Genomic DNA, 23,178 nt, shown 5'->3' with positions numbered 1-23,178 from the left:
AAAAAGATATTGGGGGGCTGGCCCCGTGGCCGAGTGGTTAAGTTCGCGCGCTCTGCTGCAGGCGGCCCAGTGTTTCGTTGGTTCGAATCCTGGGCGCGGACGTGGCACTGCTTATCAAACCACGCTGAGGCAGCGTCCCACATACCACAACTAGAAGGACCCACAACGAAGAATATACAACTGTGTACCGGGGGAGGCTTTGGGGAGAAAAGGGAAAAATAAAATCTTTAAAAAAAAAAAAAAAGATATTGGGAAACCTAGTAAAAATTTTGGAAAATGATTTTAATTTTATTTTTTGATTATTGAAATACATATAACTTTTCATAGGAAAACAAAGCCACTAAATTTCAGTTCATAGATATGTTTTAGTGTTACTGTATACCAGAAAATTGAGAAATTCTTCTTCCAATACAATTCAAACTAAACTAGTAGTACAGGGTTGCAAAGGGCGGAATATTCAAGCCAGCATTTAACAGCATTTGTCGAAAAGCCTTTTATTTGCTATGCGTTGTGATAAATACTGGGAAAATAAAAGCTAAACAGTCTCCCTGCTCTCAAGGAACAGGGGAGGAGTGCACCTCTGTTTACTGTTCCTGCTTTCCACGCTGCTTCATTCTCCAGACTTCACCCAGTGCCTCTAGGTGCTAACCTCACATTCTGCTGTTCTACTTTATGGAGAAAATAACAGCCAGCAGACTGTAATGTCCTTAAGTGCCTGTCTTCACACTTCTCTCTGTATATACTGATTGTCTTTGCTGTCCCTCTGAAGTACCCAAACGGATGCTTCTGGATACCAGATTCCCTGGGAGTCTTACAAAATTGATAATTCCTTTTCTTTGCAGTATTTCTTTAATACCCTTGACTTCTCCTTTTCTTAGTGACTTCTTCCTTTCAGTATTTACATGTTTATGACTTTCACCTTAAAAAAAACCTTCTATTTCTCACTCTTCCCTTTTACAGCCAAATTTCTCAAAAGGTCGGTATTGTATCTGATAATTCATCATCTTCCATTCACAACATAAGCCACTCTTACTCTTTCTACTTGCCCCACTGATCCACCAGTGTTGCTGTCACTAAGATCACCAGTGACCACTACGTGTTCAATAGTTACTGAATGAAATAAGAGTAACACACATTTCAGTCCTCATCTTGAATTTCTGGCAGCAATTGTCACAATGGACTACTTCTCAAAATACTCTTTTCCTTAAGTCTTTTTATATCTTTTTCTAGCTTGTTAAATGCTAAGATTCCTCTGTATATTTCTTGTAGTCTTCTCCTCATGGTCTCGTTTGTTCACTCCCATGGCTTTATTTACCATGTATTTTCTGACAACTCAAACATTTTTATCACCACCCCAAGCACCAGATCTATAGCCTTTGGTACTGAATTTCTCCACTTGGAAGCTTAAATGAAAAAAATAATTAAAATTTCGAGTGTTTGCTGTGTACCAGGCAAAGAGCTAATAAGCACTTTTGGTTTATTATCTCATTTGATCCTTAAACTTCAACTTAAGGATCCAGTGATGCTGCTGGTCTAGGACCATGCTTTGAGAACCTCTGCTTTAGAGAGGCACACTGACCTGCTTCACAGCTGTCACACAGCAGGGTCCCGGACAGTGTCTAGAACTGAACCTTCCAACACCATCCCCACCGCACACACATCCTGCCCCTTTATTAGTTATGTCAGACTCAATATGCTCATAAACTAAACTTCCTAAACTCCTCTTTCCCCAAAACTAGTCCTCCAGGTTCCCTAGCTGCCATTCGTACAGGTTAGAAACTTCCCTCATTGCCCTCAAACCCCACCCCCTTCGTACGCAGTCTGTCACCAGGCTCTGTCCGTACTTCTCCCACGAATCTTCTCAAGTTCGCCCATTTCTCCACTCGCCACTGCCGTCACCCGAATCAAGGCCACCATCTGCTCTCCCCTCAGTTGGCGAAGCAGCTTCCTGAGCGGTCTCCCTAGGTCTCCGCTTGCCCCCTTTAATTCAGTTACACAGCACAAAGAAAGTTTTTAAAAGCAGATGAGGTCAAGTCCCTGTTAAAGTCCTTTTGCTGCTTTTAGAATAAAGCCAAAATCCTTACCTTGGCCTACAGGCCTTCATGTGACCTGAGGATCGTTTCGTGCTATCTGCCTCTCAGTCGTTATGCGATTGTGTAATCCTACTGGCCTCTTAGTGTGAGTACCAGATCTGTGCAGTGATCTTGAGTTTTATAACTCGACACGAGAATCCTGGCTGGCTGGGATTCCATTTATGACTATAGCACAATTTATTTGCCCCACCATAAATTTTTTAAAATAAGTATCTGCTTATAAAGAGGAGTGGTTTTGTTTTTGTTTTTACCTGCAATATTAGCAAACCAGAGCAGTACAGGGTGATGATACCAAAGATGAGTCTTGAATGGGAGGCAGAGGAGACATTGTCCATAAAAAGTGGCATTTTCAAAATGTCTTCAGGGACTTAATTCATTTGAGAGAGTAGGTAGATCATACCAGAGGGTTGACGCTAGATTCATAAGCAGGAACCTGATGTTAGGACCTTGTATTCCAAACTAAGGTGTTTGAAGGCTGTCCGGAAAGCTGTGGTGAACCATTGAAGATTTTAAGTAGAGGAGCAACTGAAAATTTATGTTTTAGGAAGATCTCTCTGGCAGTGTTGTGGGAAGTGAATAGAAGTGCTAGGCACTGTATTTGGGAGGCAAAGAGACCGAGAAAGTGAGTGATTCATGGAACTAATCCCGGAGAAGAGTGACAGTTGCCTGAAGTAAGGCAGTGGTGGAGAAATGGAAGGGCTGGAACACATTCAAAGGGAATTAACAGATTAGAACCAAAGGTGTTGTCTGGTTACTGTGCCTTCTTCTTTCACGCTGCCTCTCTGCATCTTTTCTGTATTGCAAGATTAACTCAGGGATTTACCTCTTCTCTGAAGTCTTCCTTTACTATTCTGACTTTAATTGGTCTTTTCCACATCTGAGCCAATGCAGAGACAATAATGTTTTATACATCTAGTACTTAGTACTAGCAGTAGCAGCTGTCTTTTGGGTGCCAGACACCATAGTTGTAACACTTGGCTTGCATTACCTAATTTTCTATATCAAATTTCTGGTAGAGGTGGATCCAACTGAGGAAACTGAGGCACATGCTCGCATAAGCAGTAACAGATGGAGCTGGGGCACCCTGGTTCCTCCCTGCTACACTGTACTCACACTGAGTGTGCACATGTTCTTTTGGTTGCAAACCATGTTGTGTGCTTCTGTGCCTTGTAGCATTAAATACATAGTAGATCCTCAGTACTGGCAGATAGCCTATCTGCGTGGTCTGCATAAGAAACAATTCCGAGAAGGGAGTGGTGTTTGGGTGATGGCTGTGCTGTGGTTGTAAATAGCAGATTATTCTGTATCTCTTTCAGATCTGGATGGTGCTCTGCTCTCAGGGCCAGAATGTGATAGGAATGTGAATGCAAACTTACTGGCTGACGCCACCTCCGGGCAAGATGGAAGTGATGCTGGTAGGTACAGTAAGATTTTCGTGAGTACATTCGAGAGGATTTGAACATTGGGAAATATTTGTGTATGGGTTTATTAAGGACCTCCTGCAGTTTCTTTCCCTTGAAGAAGAGTATTGTGTGTGAATACTTTCCATCTGTGGCAGGCAGATTATGTTCAGGATAGACTTGGGAAGCCTGGTAAATACAGACAGATAGGTAGGGGGCCGGCCCCATGGCCAAGTTGTTAAGTTCGCACGCTCCGCTTCAGTGGCCCTGGGTTTGCTGGTGTGGATCCTGGGCATGGACCTACACACCGCTCATCACACCATGCTGTGGCAGCATCCCACATAGAAGAACTAGAATGACTTACAACTAGGATATACAACTATTTAGTGGGGCTTTGGGGAATTAAAAAAAAAGGAGAGAGAGAGGAAGATTGGCAACAGATATTAGCTCGAGGCCAATCTTCCTCACCCACAAAAAGCATACTTTAATAAAAAATGGATAGATGTTTCTTGTTTGTTTGGGGAGTCATTTGTTTACAACTATTGAAACTCTTAAATATCAAGTAATTAAGCTACTAGAGCTTGTGGCTTCCTGCTAGTGTATAGATGGAATGAGAATGGTAGTTATGAGAATGGTTGGCTAATGTATTTGAATTAGTGATGATGTAAAATAATAGTGTGGTTGTTGGTGGCTATGTAAAAGGTTAATTCCAAATAGTAATATTTATATCAACTGTACTTTGAAGTGTCCAGCACAGGAAGACAGAGTCCATGAATATTCTAAAGAATAACATGAGTATGTTATGAATGAATTAGAAAGGAGAAAGCTCTCTTCACAGAAGAATGCCAAGCTAATCAATATAAAATGATAGAATTGGAAAAATACCTATTTTGCAGCCCCCAGAGGAAATAGTTCAAGATCTTCAGTGAATGTTAAGCCACTGTTGATGAGCTTATCCCACGATAATTGGATGAAAGATTATTGTAATAGTATATTCACATGGTCTCAGTGTCATTCCACAGGTTACTCCCAATTACAAAGGGGAAGGAGTAGCTTTACAATAAAGAGATCTGATGAACATTACCATAACCAAGTGAATAACCTTAGTTCTAGTTGTAAAAGAAACTGAAATGTGGTGCACTCGCTGGCACACATCAGCTATGTAGTAGTTCAGCCAAAATGTTCACCCACATCTAATCATAACGGGGAAATAATGAGGCAAATCCACACAAATCCAGCTAGTCCGGATTCTAAAATCTTAATGCCATGAAAGGCAAGCACAGGAACCACTAGATGCAAGGAGACCAACTAAGTGCATCCTGTCAATCTTGATTACATCACGAGTCCAAATAATGACTAAGGGGGCCTGTGGGGAACAGTTGGAAATTTTCATATGCAGTATGGATTAAGTGATAGTTAAGCAATTTTAAATTTCTTTGTTATGTGTGTACATAGAGGGAAAGCACTTGTGGTAGTACTGATGTTTGTTGAAGATACGTGAAGGGATATGGATGTTCACTGAACTTACGTAGCTTTGAAATCCCTTTAAAAATTCATGGGGAGGGGCTACTCTTTACAGGAAGCTATCAGGCTTCTGAATATAGTAGGCACTGACCAAAATTAGGCCATAATTCTGAAGGGACTATTTTAAGGTGATTTCTCCTAACTGTTGAAAGGAATTTACAAAAAAAAAATTTTGAAATTAATAGTTTCCAGATCAGATTGGTTGATTTTTTTGCTTAAGGACGACTGGCCCTGAGCTGACGCCTGTGCCAGTCTTACTCTATTTTGTATGTGGGTCGCCACCACAGCATGGCCACCAACAAGCGGTCTAGGTCCAAGCCCAGGAACTGAACCTGGGCCATTGAAGCAAAGCCTGCCGAACTTAACCACTAGGCCACAGGGCTGGCCCCCAGATCAGTTGAATTTTGAAGATTTTTTGCTTGTACAGAAAATCACTAATAGTGCAAGAGTTTTTTTTATCACACTTGCTTTCTTGGTTTAGAAATCTGGTTCAGAATGGGGTTTGTTGGGCTGTGTGAATTCATCATTTTAAATTTTGTGTACATAAACACTTTCAGCGGAGAAGGGTCCATATAATTCATCCCATTCTCAAAAAAGTAAACCCTTGAGTTAGAGTCGCCCTCTTTAGGGAACATTTTGACCCATTAGTATTTTTGCAACTGAGATCAGCCCTTGTCTTAGGATTGTAACTTCAAAAACATTGCTTTCTTCGTAGCTTGCCATCGTGGAATACCCAGGAGGGTATTAGTGAACAATAAGCACGATTTTGAAGTAGACCTTTAGTGATCTTAATGCTTCTTCAGTGTATTGAATTACAAAGGCAATACCTTTGTTCAAGTTGCTCTTAGACTTTCTACGAGTAATCTCTGCTGGTTATAAGAACGTGGAGAGATGAAGGAAGTTGGGATGAGGCTTTCGTAATTTGAATTATCATTCGTATCCCAGATAATGGTGTTTCTTGCTTGTTAATATGGATGCTTTTTATTATATCTTTGCTATAGGTTATCTAGAGAAACATGGAATTTTAAGCATTAAAAATCTTTAATTCTGAATCTCAGATTATCAGTTCATACGTTGTTTTAGGGCTATTCTATCTCTTTATTGTTATATGTGGTGAATAATATTTAGTTGAGGATGTAAGTATATCTAACATGATTTCTAAGTTAGTTTTCCAGGTATTTTGAGTGAGTCAAAAATATGTACGTTAGCATTTACTGGACACGTTTATTCAACAGTAATTGAAGGGTGTGTGTTTTGAACATTAGAAGTACTGAGCTGAATAAGATAGGCACAGACAGTGCTTGCTCTCAGAGCTTACTTTGTTGGACACTGATTTGGGCAAGAACTGAGAGTCATAAAGCTCAAACTTATTTGGAAATGTGAAACTGAAAATTGATAGATTCACCTTCGTGAGCTACCACCCCCATCTCAGTCTCCATCCCACACTCATGAACATGGTGCCTCACTTTAGGATTCTGAGAACTTCCCCCAAACGGTAATGCGTTATAGTTAAATTATACAATTATAGATTCAGAGGATTTTCCTAACATTAAAAAAGCAGGTATTAAAAAAGCGGGTGAAAGTGTTCCAAATATAAAACAATTTGCATCAGTAGTAATGAAGTGCAATTTTTAGACATTGTGGAGACCTTTTTGCATTGTTGGGTATTGATATTTTCACCAAAGAAGAAATTTTAAGTCCTTTTAATTTTTAAGAGAGGCAATGTATCTAGCAAATAGACATAGGAAAATGAAGTCTTAGCCCATTTGGGCAGACATTCTTTTTTAACAGCCACGATGTCCATGCAAGGAAAATTAATGAGTTGCTGCGTAAGTAAACTATGCACATATTCTGGAAAGGCATGTTCCAGGCAGCGGAAAGAGTAAGTGCAGAGGCCTCGAGGTGGGAGCCATCATACTGTGGAGGAACAACACAGAAGCCAGCGTGGTTGGGACAGAGTCACCAAGAGTGTGGTTGGAAGCAGGGGCTCCATCAGATAAGGCTTTGTGTAAGGTGTGGGAAGTCTGGCTTTTACTGAGTGAGATGGGTAGTCCTTGCAGGCTTTTGAGCAGAGTAGAGCCAGGCTCTGATTTAAAGTTTTAAAAGAATCTCTGATTGCTTTGTTGAGAACAGACTCTAGAAAGGCAACAGTGTGAGCTGGGAGACAAACTGATGGCTACTGAAAATAATCCAGATGGAAGAGTGTGGATGGTCAGTTGGATCAGGGTGGCAGCAGCTATGGAGGATTCTGGATGTACTGACATTGCCAAAGGACTCCTAGATCCAAGGATTTACATACATATTCAAGACGAAATTAAATCCAGAGGAAGAGGGTTCCTCTCCCAGCTAGTCTGAAGATCCTCGGGCACAGATGCCCTAGGGGACGTGACTATTTTATTTTGTTTCTCCCCTCTGGATTTTCATTTATTTAAGGATGGAGTTAGAGAGGTTTTGATGAATCCCTAGGAGGACATTCAGTTACCTTGCCGCCGTGTGTCTGAAGCAACAAACAAGGGTCTAATAATGGAAGAATTTCGTTTCCCTGTATGTGTTCATATTCTTTAGCCTTAGTCCATTTTTCTATACTGATTGGTCTTAAAGCAAGATGATGTGGTTGTTCAGGGGACAGTAAGGAGACTGTCCTGTCCACACCTGGGCTTCAGGGTGACGGTCTCAAGTGACGGAATAGTTAGGAATAGCAACTACTCAAGAGAGAGTTCTGTTTTAACTATGTTTGAAATACAGTATTTAAAAGGTCAGTTTCAGTGGCCAGCCCTGTGGCATAGTGGTTAAGTTCGGCACACTCCACTTTGGTGGCCCAGGTTCATGCGTTCAGATCCCAGGTGCGGACCTACTCCACTTGTCAACCATGCTGTGGCAGCATCCCACATAGAAAGTGGAGGAAGATTGGCAAGAGATGTTAGCTTAGGGCTAATGCTTCCTCAGCAAAAAAGTAAAAGGGTGGTTTCATGTGGCCTCCATGAACCATTAAATAGAATTCAGATTTATTCCACTGAGTATGTAACTATTTTATATTAAGCTATTCTGTCATGATGCCCATAGGATATAAACAAATGTTTTCTGTCTTTTTATTCTAATGAGACAGATCCTTTTTACCATCATTCTATCAAAATCTCTTCTCCACTGTATTAGGTACTTCACATGATTTCAAGTATGGCCTGATGCCTGGCCCTTCAAGTGATTTCAAGTATGGATTGCTACCAGGTACTTCAAATGACTTCAAGTATGGATTGATACCCGGTGCTTCAAATGACTTCAAGTATGGATTATTGCCCGAATCTTGGCCAAAACAAGAAACTTGGGAAAATGGCAAGTATTAGTCAACTGAACATCCACAGAATTCATAAATAATTTTTAACAACTAAAAGCTTCATGTTCTGGGTTTAACAAAATCAGATAGTGGTAGCCGTATAACAACCCCTATTTTCAGAGACAGATAAGGCTTTGATAGCAAGTTTTCTGTTTAATGTATAATAAGTGTTTTTTTCCCCCCTCCTCAAAGGTGAATCATCTCTAATCATGAACAAGTTAAAATGTCCTCATTGTAGCTATGTAGCCAAATACAGACGAACACTAAAAAGGCATCTGCTCATTCATACGGGAGTCAGATCATTTAGCTGTGATATTTGTGGAAAACTGTTTACTCGCAGAGAACATGTAAAAAGACATTCCCTGGTAAGTAACTTTAAATGTAAGTGGGTCTATGAGATAAACTATGTCAGTGGAATGTAAGGTATTTTAACACTGTTACCTGCACATTTAAGGGACATTGATTATTAAATAAATTGCTTTAAACAAAGAATGTGATTTATGAACTGATACTGAGCTTCTTTATCCACTCGTTGTGAAATGGGTGGTTTAATTTAATTTGAGTGGTTCAAATGCATTGTATTGTCTATTCTATCCTTATATTGGATTTTTCCCCCTTTTAATTAGGTGCATAAAAAGGATAAAAAATACAAATGTATGGTGTGTAAGAAGATCTTCATGTTAGCAGCCAGTGTTGGAATAAGACATGGATCTCGACGCTATGGTGTTTGTGTAGACTGTGCAGATAAATCACAACCAGGAGGGCAAGAAGGTGTAGATCAGGGACAGGATACAGATTTCCCTCGGGATGAAGAATATGAGGAGAACGAAGTGGGAGAAGCTGATGAAGAGTTGGTTGATGATGGAGAAGATCAGAACGATCCATCTCGGTGGGATGAATCAGGAGATATTTGTATGTCTCTAGATGATTAACTGACCTACTATACTCCTCAAGGATGCTGCATTTGGACATAATACGAATCAACAATTTGAATTGTTGAACTTGAAGGCTTGCAAAATATGGTACATGCTGGATGGTAGTTATGTTGCTGTGAAAACTGTAGGGTCAAAGCCTTATAGCAAAAAAATTTTTTTTTTATATTTGCACAGGACTGTACAGCAAACAACCGTGTGGTTGGATTACATGGAGTCCCCACATCTTCAGTCAGTTATCAAAGTAAACGTATTTTTTATTTATAGGCTATACAGTAACTGTTTGGGTCCTATGAAAATACAGTACTTGTCCTTACAGACAGGTATTCATGTGCCACTTTGACGTGAATGAAGCAAATCCATTTATGAGAGCACAGTGACAGCTGGCCCAGTTACTCTGTCCATCGAACCGCTCAGGCTAGTGTGTACTAGTAGAGTTTTGTTGCTATTTTTATTTTTATTAATTTTATTTTTTTTAATACAGATTTTCAGTGAGGGGCCTTTTCAACCCCATTGGTTCTACTTTTCTGTATTTTCCATTTTAATTTGCTTTATAACTTAAACCAAGTCTCTTCTAGTCTTAGGTATTATTTCTCAATTTTGTGCTGATGGGCATGTTTATAAGAACTGGAGAGGTAATTTATTGGAATGAACTAACTGACTTCCTCCATTCCCCCCTTTCCTGTTTGACATGAATTTTACTACTTCCCAAATGAAGAATGATGTTGCAAAGTTACCGTGGCGAAGTTGACAAATACCACTAAAATGATTATGATTCAGAAGTAACTTCCTCCTGCTGCTCTAATCTGATAAATGGTTACTATATGGCGTTATCTGACATGGTGTTCGGTTTTGGGTATCTGTTTCTTTGGCACTATTCTTGTTTGCCTCTTTTTATTTTTGCCAGTGTACTATACCTCAATCCTATTTGAAAAGACAGAAATATAATCGAAAGAAAAGTCAAAGAAACAATAAGTGAAATGATTTGTTTTCTAATTTATCCTCCGTGTCCAGTTTGGTTAGCTTGTTATGCAGTATAAGTGAAATATCAGGTTTTTCCTCCTGTGCCCTTTTTATCATTAAAAGTAACACAAAAAGTGCATTCTCTTGTTTCATACTTACCGGGATATTGAGTGTTTTGAAATTATGATAGGTAATTAATTTATTTCTTTTGAATTCTTTAAAGTCACTACACCTTGATATATCGTCTTTCTAGTAGTCACCATGATTGAACCATCTACAAACATCTTACAAATAAAATATTGAGAGGCTTTACAGTTTTTCTTCTATTAACTAAATTCTTCAGGGTAAAAGGCGTGATGTATTAAGTTGAAATTGTCAGATTTCTTTAGCCTGACGACAGATGAATTAGCTGATTGTTAAAGTCACAGCAACATTTCCCATAATCAATGTTAACATGCATGACATTTATCAGGAACATATTGTATACTATATAAGATTGAGGGATATCATATTTTCAGCTTTCTTTTAAATAGAAATTGAGTATATTTTCCTATTTTATATCAGGTAACTAAATTATGCTAGTTGTGTGGAAAACAATGCAAAGTACACTTTGACAGACCTAATCCTTTTGGTGCTCCATCTGATCAAAGTTGAAGAGTTGATATGTTTTTTAAGAGACAGGCTTCTTCATTGTCTGATTCCAGTAGAATAATGGTTTAATGTTAGATATTGATGTTTCTGCTTGGATAAATCAAAGATAAAGTACAGTTACATGGTTAGCTGCAAATTTTGTCATCTAAACTTTATTGTAGTTTCTACATAACTGTAAAACTGACATGAATATAGTTTGGGTTTGATTTTTGTTTAAGACTGAAGAGTATATCTTATTCTCAATGTTCTAGACAAATGAGTAAAATGTAATTCTGGTGGGGTCCAAAGTAGACGTTAGTTGGGCAAAGATACTATGAATGAAAAAGTATTTTAAACGTAAAATGTTCTGCTTTGTGAATATGTAAGTATAGTATAAAGATTTCTTTCATCCCATTTATCCCCCTCCTTTAAAATAAACCATAGTTTACAATTGGTAGATCTGTCTATATATAAATATATATTAAAGAGAAAAGATATATATCTGAAAATCACCTAAATCTGCTTTGTTAGACTACACTTCACTTATTGCATAGAAACTGGACTTGGCTTTACATTCGTAATGTACTTTTACTTCAAGATATGAACTTACTCTCTTTAAACTGAATTTTCCTTTACTGCTTAAATCATTTATGTATATCTGGTAAATTATGACCAAATTTTTGTTAGCTTGCATACAGTGAATTGAAATACACACTTGGTACACTACGGGATTGCTGTGCTTCTGTTTGGTTTTAGTTGGAAACAAGGTTTGATGTAGATGGCTTGTTATTGTTAATTTAAAATATTTTATAATTGTCCATTACCTTCTATGTTGTGTTGTGACAGATTTGGCTATATTTTTTAGTCAACTGAAATATGATACTTTAAAAGTTTGTTTTTAGAAAGGTAATCCAAAGGAAAAATGTTTATACTCTTGAATATATTAGCCTCAGCCTATATAAAAATTTCTTCTTTAAAGTAAACATTTTGCCAGAAACAGAATTCACAGATTTTTCTACTTGCTGACTGCCTAACTTATTTTGTTTCATGATCTTGAGGGACTGCCTTTTTCCTTCCAGATCTTTTTAAAAAATAGTTTTAGTACTAAGGTATACTACTGGACGTTTCTATTTTTTTAAGTATATTCTTTTTCTGACTTACAGTACAATTTCAGGAAGTTGATAGATACTAAGAACTTAGGATTGGTCTCAGAGAAGCAACAATGGAATACTCATAATTTTGTCTGTGGAGCCCTGGCAGAATTATGTGTTATACATTTGCTGAACTTTTCTCTTGTAACTTATATTTTAAATGAAAAATATTTTAGAGCTTTTAATTTTAATAAAGGGGAAGAGTATAAACTGTTTCTTTCCTCTTCACTCTAGTAACAGAGTAGACCCTCTCATGTAAATCATGATCATGTATTATTTCTTAGGATTCTCAAAGACAGTTACTTCCTTATGGTCCCCGCTTTGTCATTGTTACTGGCCCTCGTTCTTCATATTCACTAGATGTTTTACTAAATATTAGCACCCTGGCAATTAAGAGCTAAAAAAGAAAAGAAGAAACGTTCTAGGAAGGGAAAGCTGAACAGAAATGGAGTAGCTTTGAAATTTGGGGGGACAACACTCACTGGTTTTGGTAGAGCCATCCTCATGGAGAAGAGTGAGGTGAATGAGTGAATTCATGTAAAGTGCTTAGAACACTGGTACAGAATAGAGGCGTAATACATCTTAGTTGTTTAATATAGATGTGAACCGAGAGGAAAAGAAGAAATGAGAAAAGAGGGAGAAAATGGGAAATGAAAGATGACGGCTTGGAAATTTCTGTTAATGCAGTGTAGTGTAAAAGGCTTGAAGGATGACTGGAGTAGTATAATATGGGGGGAAATGTGATGGAAAACAGGTTTTAAAAATCATAGATTTTAAAACTTCAATAAGCTTTATTTCTATTTCAGGATTTTGTCAACATAGAATAAAGTTTATTTTCTGAATAACGATTTCCAAAGCTATTGGGTTTTTTAGTGCCTACACGTACCATTGCGCTTTACCTTACTTTATCTCGTCCCCTAGGAGGTAGGTGCTATTGTCTCCATTTTATAGAATAGGAAAGGCTCCAAGAAATTTGCCTCACTTAACTTGCATGATGTAACACGGCTACCGAGTGGTAGAGCTGGGTGTTGACCAGGCCTGGTTCCGAAGCCCATGCTCTTTTTACGGCGCTCTGTTGCCGCCTCACTCAACAACGTGTGTGGACTGTCAGCTCTTTCAAGGAGTCTGTCTGTGGAGACATGCTTTCCCTATCAAAGAGCCACGGTAGGAATTTGGGTATCTAACCCTTCCTCCCCGAGTATCCTTACTCCTCATTCCTCCTGCTACAGCGATTGTTTTGTCGCCTGACTATAAATAAGATGCCCAACCTCCATGTAGCACGTGCTATTAATCGGCTGTGGCATTTGCATTTTTGAAAGGATGGTTTTAAACCGAAGAACTAGATGTGAACCCCAGTTTCTGTGCCGTTCAGTCACCCAGATCCTTAAACTCAACTATGGTACATAACATACGTGCTTAGAACTAACAGGTGTTTTTTTGTAGTCACTTTAGGATTTAAAATGAAGAGTTTTTTTCCTGCTGTATCTCTGCTTTCAAGTGAGGTTGAACAGTTCTAGATCATTTAGAATGTGTTAGGGGTAAGCACACTTTAAAAGATGTTTCCTAGCCCTGAATTTTATGACATTGGGTACTTCAATTCGGAGTACACTGGCTATTGAGAAAACTTTGGGTTGAGGAGAGGGGTGGTTGAGGCCATTATGAAATGGGAGAATCAGCATTTTAAACACTGTAAACATAAAAGAACACTTTCTTCTGCCTGCTGTTTGTAAAAGCTCTTTGGGAAGATCTTTTACGAAGACCAATTTTTTAATGTAATTTACCTACCTAGTATAAATGTCCTAAGACATGTATGTAAACTTCCAAGACTGTTCTGTCTGTGTATTTAGGAAATACACGAGAGTCTTTATCAAACCTGAAAATATAAACTTGTGAGCACTCAACTGCTTCTGGCTTCGTGAATTTTGTTGACTGACATTTAATTCCGATTCCTTTGCCTTTAAGGTGTGCTAACTCAGACTAGTTGGGGCGGGAGGACACCTTTGTAAACTTTGACTTACGTATGATGCAGGTACCTTCGTACTTGAGATTTCCCAGTTTGACTTATGGAATGTTAGAAGGCTTTTTGGTTTGTATGTTTTTATACGAAGTACATGAATGCCTCCGACTGCCTCCTAGTAATGCTTGGAGAGCCGCTATAATTAATAGTGATTTGTCGTCAGCGTATCATCTGTCTTTCATCTTGACTACTTGGGAGATTCTCTCCAGCTTTTAGAAAACATTAAAGTATTTCCCCCGTAATTTACACATGTGCATAATTTTGGAAATGGGTTGAAAAGCAAAGGTCAGCTACTTCATCCCACATATACTGCGTATTGGTGGACTAATGGGTTAGAAGTAAATATGTGTTTCAAGTCTTTGAAACTTTATATTTAATAATATAGAGAAAACATACTTAACTGGTTTTTTAAGGGTTTCATGGTGGTGGTTGTAGTAATAGAACAAAGGAAATCATAGAATGACCCGACGTTTAGACTTAAAGAAATGTGAGTTTTGATTTGGTCGAATTAGAGGAGGGGAGTGGGGAGTCCCTGGCATATATGCTTCCTGTCTAAACTGAGAGAACTGTCACGTGGCAGAAGAATTCGATATATTCTCTCTGGTTCCAAGAGGCTAAGATTGAAAGATCGAAAGCTGTTTTGGGGATTGCTGCGGAAAAATACCAAATGTCCCCCTGGAGATGATGTTCTAGATAAGGGGAAAGCATTTCGGCTAAGGCAAGATTGACCAAATATTTCCATTTAAAGGTGCTTTTTTGTTTTAAATTTTTCAGACCATTGTACTTACCGACTTTTTGTTTTGCTTAGTTGAGAGCATTGATAAAATTATATGTGCATAAATATCTCATCAAGGATATTTTGATGCCAAAAAGGACACAGTTGAAATTTAGAAATCCTGTTTAGCTTTATGGAAAAAAAATAGCTACCTGAGCTTTTTTGTTTTTCACCAGGAATCATCACTGACTAGTGTTTGGAAATTCAATTATTGGACCTATGGTTAGAAAAGAAAATGAAAGGTGCTTCAGATCTTAATGTCTGTCAGAATTCTCTTTCTGACTTCTGAACTAAAGAAGGAAATAAATAGGCTACAGGAAATCTATTCCGTTAATGAAAATGAAGAAAAACGAGGCTCCATAGGTGCATGGTGCCTTACATGCTCTTCATACTACCTTCTGACCATCGGCTAGATATTTTTTTTCCAACACAACCAAAGTTTAGCAATAAGAAGATACTCATCTTCCAAGCATAATTAGATATGTTTTAGAATCTTAGTGAAAGATAAGCAAAAGACAGTCTTAGTTCTTGGCACATGTCCCAAAAGCTGGTGACATGACAATACATAAAATGGTTTCAAGATAATTGTAGAATTTTTTAGGTCTAATAAGGGATTCCCAGCGAGGTTGCTACAATGACTTTGCAGTCAATTTTAGCATCCAGGGCTCCTGAACTTGGATTTCAGCATCGTTTCCCTGTATCAAACTCATCCAATAGATATTTAAGAATTTGGGAAAGCTTTGAAATTAGGGACTAGAAAGTATATTCAAGTACAGTTCCTGGCACATAGTCTGAGCTCGAAACTATTTTCTAAGTGAGTGAACATTTAAAGACTTGAGCAACTTTAGGATTTTGCCTGCTAGTATGTAATGGCATGTAGCTATCAAACTAATTGTACTTAAAAGTAGTTTGTGTTGCCAAGCAGAGGATACATGGGATCACGCTGAGCCCTTGGGACCCTTTCCCCCAATACACCCAGAGGTGACCGTGCTGGAAGACATGCCCAAACCCAGCCTATAGCAAATGTTTCTATAGAGATCTCAATGCAAGTAGTCTTTTGTGATTTTTTTTTTAACCTATACCATCTCCATAACTCGGAATAGTTAGTGACTAGACTAAGGGTTAGCCATTTGCTGCAAAATATTTGTTTTAAAATAATGACCGGCATAGTCACCGCTAACATCTAAATGTCTAATATTCAGTGTATATGTGGAAGATGTGAAAAACTAGAAAGAAAACCCTATAGGAGTTTATTCCTTGATGTACAGTGCAACAAGGCATCAGTAAAGGTATTTGGGTCTGATGCTTTAGTTACCAATATGACTTTTGTATTTCCGAAGAGGCATGTTGGGTGTTGGCATTTATGTTTTACCACATGGAAGACAGATATTAGTTCACATGGAAGGCGCTTGGGGCTTGGTACTCCTATCCCTCTGTCCCCTGTTATTGAGTCCTCCACTTGGATTCTGGTAGCACGTGGACTCCTAAACCGAGATGGTGGCATTTACATAGAGACATAGGTAATTCTCCAAAGCAGGATTTACACTAATTTTTCAAGTAATTGTCACCTAAACCATTAAATAAAACAATCAGCTCATTCCAAAGAATGGCCACGAGAGGACTCGGGTCAGCCTCCAAGAGCGCTAGTCCAGGCTGCGTCCTTCTCACCTGTGGCAAAGGGAATTTGAAGAAATTATTTTAACGCTTTAGGTAAACAATTAGAGTCTTATATGTGTCTTAGACTTTTTTCTTTCACTGGTAGTCTTAAATTTGGCTCCTTTTAAAATTCTATTATTTCACAGACTTAAGATGTTTATCAGAATCCTACGTTAGACTTCAGACAGTTTTTTGGAACCATTCATCATTTTACACTTTTGCCCTGTCGTGCCTCCTGAAGGTAGCTGACTCTGGCACCCTCATCCGTTTGTGAGCTCCCATCTCATCTACACTCTTTCCTCTCTGGTCATCCACGTGTTTAACGGATGATATACTGCATACCCATTTCTGAGAAAATGGTTACGTGTGTTGGATAAGAGATCACACTGTATATTCTGTTCCCAGTTATTATTCTACGACAAGCCATTTGGGATGGGAAAAGATGCAAAATTAGACCAGTAGGGAACTTTATCAAAAAAGTCAGGGCCGGCCCAGTGGCATGGCTGTTAAGTGCGAACATTCGGCTTTGGTGGCCCGGAGTTCGCCAGTTCAGATCCCAGGTGTGGACATGGTACTGCTCATCAAGCCACACTGAGGCGGCGTCCCACATTCCACAACTAGAAGGACCCACAAATAAAAATACACAACTATGTACCAGGAGGCTTTGGGGAGAAAAAGGAAAAGTAAAATCTTTAAAAAAAAAGTTTTTAAGTCTTCATGGGGCCAGCCCAGTGGCTCAGCGGTTAAGTGTGCACATCTGATTTGGCAGCCCAGGGGTTCGCCTGTTTGGATCCCAGGTGTGGACATGGCACCACTTGTCAAGCCATGCTATGGTAGGCGTCCCACGTATAAAGTAGAGGAAGATGGGCACGGATGTTAGCTCAGGGCCAGTGTTCCTCAGCAAAAAGAGGAGGATTGGCAGCAGATGTTGGCTCAGGGCTAATCTTACTCAAAAAAAAAAAAAAAGTCTTCATTTCAGCAATTTTACAAAGCAGGAGTGATTGGAAGGAGTGGACAAGTATGATGATTAAAAATATAAAATGGTGCAGATTAAGATAATACATACATAGATATGCATAAACATAATAAAAGGAGAAAGAATACTTTCACCTTGAAAATATATCCTAATAAAGTCTTCAGTAAAAAAGATTTGTTACCCCTATAATTTTTGCATAGACCTTAATATTTTTGTCTTAACTAGAAAAAAATGTTCCTCTTAGCCCTTTGCACCTTTTTCTGGGATAGAACCATGTTACTTTCTGGATGCCTCCTAGTTCTGTCACCTCTATTGGACAAGTCTCTGGGATTAGACAAGCTCTTTTCTCAGAAGACCCAGTGATGTACTCAGGGAAACTGACCCCTTAATAGAGTCTACCTGCTGTTTGGGGGCCTAGATGATGAAGGCGCTTTGACGTAGAGTTTTCCTATTCAATAAAGCAGTTCAGTAAAATCGTGGGCACTTGGGATTATGTTCCTTCCACGTATCTTTTGGGTAGGGAAAGAGCATCACTTTTCGCAAAGGATGAAATCACAAGCTTCTGTAGTCTCTCCCCCAAGTTTTTCTCAAAGTGACAGCCTGAGCATCTTTACTCAGTTCCCATGTGCTTTTTTTTTTTTAGCATAGCATATTTACACCATCAAAATTAATCTCAATATCAAATACCTCATCAGTTTTCAAATTTCCAATTGTCTCATTCATGTCGCATGTGTGTGCGTATTTTACAGATTGCTTTTCGCTCAGGAGTCCAATCTGTAGTGGGAGTCGGCATGCTTTTTCTGTAGAGGGCCAGAGAGTAAATATTTTTGGCTTGTGGGCCCTAAGTTCTCCGTCACAACTAGTCAACTTTGCTATTGTTGCACAAAAGCAGCCAGAAACGATATGTAAATGAGCAGTGTGCCTGTGTCCTGATGAAACTTCACTCCTAAATGAGGCCGGCTGCAATCTGCTGACCCCTCGTGTATAAGTCCTCGCTCATCCATCTCTCTCTGTCTCTCTCTGTCTCTCTCTTTCCTTGTTCTTGCAATACATACATTGAAGAATGATGTGCCTTCTTACCATCAATGAATTATTTTCTTTCCGGAATTACAAATCTGGAGTAGCAACTAGAGTTAACACTTTTAGTGGCACCATTTGAGTCGAAAAGGATACCTTACCATCTCGGCTCTGATTGGACAATAAGACCATAATAGGAGTTCAGTTAAATAACTGCATCCCAGTATGCAAGGTGTCCCCCTCCTCATTCCCTGGGTCCTAAATACAAAATGAAGATTTCATGCAATTCAGAAAAGCATTCCTAGCTTAATAAGGGGAGATTTTCATTTGTCGATAAAAATACGTACCTTTCTAATCCAGACCCTTTTATGGCCACTTTATCTTCCGTTAGAAGATTCCTCTACCCTAGCTTCAGCCTTGAGTACTATGAAACTGACTCCATAGCCTTTAGAATGTAAGCTATTTGGGAGTCTTTCGTTAATATCTACATTCATACAAGGTGTTAGTAAATTAGACGTGTCAGTCATCTTGGACATAGCTTGAAAATGCTAAACTTGTGAGTAATTGAGCCAAAGTACGTGACCCGGTAAACGTTTCCGCCAAGCCCCTGAAGAAATAAATTCCCAGTACTGAAGACTGTCGAAGGGCATCGGAAGTCTGTGCCACTGCTGCCACACGCTAATTCCCCACGGCAGGCCCCCTGGAGGTCTTTGTGCTGCTCAGTCTCTTGCAGTAGCAGGCTCAAATGAAACAAGTGCTGAACACAGTTCTTCACAGTCAAAATTTCTATTTAAAACACAGTTTCAACGTTGATCTAAAATAGTTCCAAGAGTTTCTCCTTATTATTAAGGTTAAAAGTAATCAGAACAGATTCTAAGGGGTTTAGAAAAAGCTTTGTTTCTCTTTTGTCTAATGGGACACTGTCCCGTCAGGAGTGTCGAATATATTCAGAAAGGACCTACGATGGGACGCTGAGAAGAACACAGTCGCTTAAGAATACAGCAGGTTCCCACTGGGCAGCCCCTTCGCTTCTCAACCCGCTGCAGTCCACACGGCAAGTTCAGTTTTGAATGAAACTACCCTCACAAAAGCCACCAATGACTAGTTCCGACGTCCCTCCCCTCTGCGGCATCTGGCACCGTTATGACTCATTTCCTGCGTACACCTCTCCTCTTCCGGGACCCGGGAAGCATTGGCGTCCCCTTGATTCTTTGCTGGGCACTCTTTCCCAGTGTTCTTTCCCTTGTGTTCTTACTCAGTCCCAAGGGGATCACAATGACTCAAACCTTGGTGACTTGCATTGCTGAGCTCTCTTCAGAGTTTACAAATATTGGTTTAAGTGACACCATGCATCGTTGTTTGAGGCACAAAAGATTTTGGATCACCGTCCTAATTTGGATCACACCTCTTCAATTTCTCTTGGACCACCTCAAGGGTTTTTGGGTTTACGTTTTACTGTACGCAGTCTCACCATGAGCTGATATTGCATAGCAAAGTCACCTTTAGAAAAATTACTACCTTGATTTGTCTTTCTTTTCTTTTTTTTCTTTTTTATAAAGGCAGTTAGTTTTTTTTTTTTTTTTTTTTTGGTGAGGGAGATTGGCCCTGAGCTAACATCTGTTGCCAATCTTCCTCTGATTTTTCTTTTTCCCCTCCCAAAGGCCCCAGTACATAGCTGCATATCCTAGGTGTAAATCATCCTATTTCTTTTATTTGGGATGCCTCCACAGCATGGCCTAATGAGCATGTGTAGGTCCACGCCCAGGATCCAAATCAGGGAACCCCAGGCCACCAACGTGGAACATGCAAACTTAACCACTTGGGAACAGGGCCGGCCCCTGATTTTTCTGAAGATATTTAACACGTGCCAGCCATGTTAACACTTTATTTGATGAGGTGGTGTCTAGCTGGCTTTATCACGTCGTGTCAACATGTATATATCTCTGTTAACTATACAGACTAATCGGATCTTCGAACTGAAGGAAGCTTAGAAACAACTGCTCTACACATGTTTATCCAGCTCTGCTTGAACTCATTCCACAAATGTTCATCTGCAGCTCATTACCGCATAAGCAGATCTCATATAGATCTCATGTTAGCTTGAGATCTCTCTATTCTTCTCTAAATTGAGTCGAGTTGAAATCAACTTATTCCATCTCTGAACACTAGACACAGCCTCATCCTTCTGCATGATGGTCTCTGTAACTGGACATTGGAAGTGGGGAGGAGACTATATTTGAGGAGGATTTAGGGCCTTAAAGTTTTTCCATTCCTAGAAAAAGTATTCTGTTTTCATTCCTGAGAGTATAATATTAGAAACCCATACTGCTCACCCTTTTCAGTTTAATGTTTCATTCTTCATTTTAAGGCTAAGAATCAAATATTTAATATGAAAACTGATGCCCAAAAAGAGATTTTAAAGAAAAGCATCCAGAAATATTTCTTATAAAATAGGATATTAATTTGCTAGCACTGGTAGGTAACACTTATAAGATTAAACTTGCTTCTCCAAGATAAGATTAAGTTTGCAGATTGATGTAAAAATTTAAATGTTGCTTAATCCTAGGCTTTCAAGAATTTCATAATTAATTGATTCCTTAATGCAGTATAATTTTAACATGTATAAATTTAATGATTCAACTCCCTTTAGAAAATGTATTACAAGGAAGATGAGAGTTAGTTTTCCTTTAATTGCATTTCAGATCATATTCTAAAAGAAGTGAGAAATATTTCATTTTTATTAAATTCTCATAAAACTGCAGCTCCCCCAGGCCCAAACCCTAACTCTCCTTAAGCAGAAGGATAGATTTGTAATTATGGCTGCTTTGTCCTTATTATACTTATTTTGAAAAAGATCCCGAGTACAGGCTTAGTGCCTCTCTGTCTCTAGGTAGAAGAATGGAAATAGTGTCCTCTTTAGAGAGTCCATTTAAGTCCTGAAGTTATTGAATGCTCGTTAGCTGATATTTTTTCTCAGTGTTTGAACTTTAAATAAATACAGTTTCGGAAAGCACACTTTGTAAGAAACTCAAACACAGTTGCCTGCTGTTTGAAAGTTACCCCACACCCTTCATCCTCGTCTCAGCACAGACTCCAAGAATACACGAGAGGTAAGACCTCGGAGATTCTGCCTGTGCAGGTGATGAATTTCATTGCCATTTTCAGCTATTTATGGAAATGAGAGAAAAGAGGGGATGTTTTTACTCTTTAAGCATTTATCTCTCACCGACATCATGCCAATTTGTTATAACTTTAATGTAAGCAATTTCTTTATAATATCATTGTGATTCTAACCTAGACCTCAAAATGGCCATTTGGGGGAAACTAAGCATAAATGATGCAGACATAGTATTTTTTGCAAAAAAAAAAAAAAAAAGGAATATATTTGCTTTTGCCACTGTAAAAGTTTGTTTTCTGCATATATAAAGGAAGTGACTTGAAAATTCAGATGGGAGAATTTCCAATATATCATACTGTCATTAAGGTCTTGCTTTTTAATAGAATCTTTTTTCTTACATTCCTGCCTTTATAACTCCAATATAATTCATTGTTGGAGATGATTAATGAGGCAACTGCAAAAGCAGAATCTGGCATTTTGTATGTCCTATAAAAAAGAGTGTCGGGGCTGGCCCAGTGGCATAGTGGTTAAGTTCGAATGCTCCACTTCAGTGGCCTGGGGTTCACAGGTTCAGATCCTGGGCACAGACCTAGCGCTGCTTGTGAAGCCATGCTGTGGTGGCATCCCACATAAAATAGTGGCAGATTGGCAAAGATGTTAGCTCATTGACACTCTTCCTCAGCAAAAAAAAAAAAAAAAAAGGACTGTCAGTTTCATTTTTTAGCCACATGTACAGACAGAAAGCAAAGCTTAATCATTCCATTAAAGAAAAATCTTAAGCAAATGAAACTAATGATTAATGTACTCTGTAATTGAGTCCCACTGTAATAATTTAAGTAAGTATGTTTAAAGTATTTTCATTGTGGGATGAATAATTAGAATATGGATATACCATATCCATATTTAAGACCTTTAATATTTTAGTTTAAGAGTTGAGAGCTTTCTAAGGCTTCTAAAAGGTAAACTTATACTCATTTATGTGACTCTCATTCATAGACATGGGAGAAGAAACATGTAAGTCTCATGAGACACAATATATTGAAAAGATTCCTCAAAGTGTTCATGATTTGAAGATGTGATTTAGAAAGATTTCAGAATAAATTACGGAATTTCATTTGAACTTTACTTATTTTAGCAGGTAAATCTGGTGAATAATTAAAGAACGTTTCTCTTTAATGCGTCCAGACCATTTGGTGTCTGAGATCATTATTATCATTCAGATCATGCATATTTCTTTAGCTCTAGCAGAGGCCTTTGTTTTTTCTTTAGTAAACGGTGATCTAAATTACCATACATGCTGTTGTATTCTACGCTGACTAATTAGCATAAGCTATTCAACAACACCCAGGCATTTCTATTTTAAAATCCATCCTTAAAGAGAAAATACACTTTATAGGATAACTGCTGGTAACAAGAGTCATTTTTTATAAACAACCTAGTTAAATTATTTATAATGTGAATTTTAAAGGTGAGTGCTTATTTGAACATTTCCTTTTCCCTTTTCGCCTTTGCCCTTGACGGGACCCCTCACACTCTTCCCCTTGGTCTCTGAGTACCTGCTTTTGCCCCTCGCCCACCTTCCCCTGGTGGGCAGC

General features: G+C 38.7%; 1 protein-coding gene across 1 annotated transcript in view; it reads left to right on the top strand.

The window, feature by feature from the left end:
* ZBTB10 (zinc finger and BTB domain containing 10) overlaps positions 1–13,925 on the top strand; it is a 36,794-nt gene extending 22,869 nt beyond the window's left edge. The window contains exons 3-6 of the mRNA XM_023648397.2: positions 3,410–3,508; positions 8,171–8,347; positions 8,541–8,713; positions 8,975–13,925. Coding sequence (XP_023504165.1) covers positions 3,410–3,508; positions 8,171–8,347; positions 8,541–8,713; positions 8,975–9,280 — 755 coding nt within the window. The 3' untranslated portion in view covers positions 9,281–13,925. The remainder of the gene's footprint in view (positions 1–3,409; positions 3,509–8,170; positions 8,348–8,540; positions 8,714–8,974) is intronic.
* Positions 13,926–23,178: the final 9,253 nt, after the last annotated feature.

This window comes from Equus caballus, chromosome 9, assembly GCF_041296265.1.
Source record: "Equus caballus isolate H_3958 breed thoroughbred chromosome 9, TB-T2T, whole genome shotgun sequence".
NCBI classification, from domain to species: domain Eukaryota; kingdom Metazoa; phylum Chordata; class Mammalia; order Perissodactyla; family Equidae; genus Equus; species Equus caballus.
This window is presented reverse-complemented; position numbering and strand designations above follow the sequence as displayed.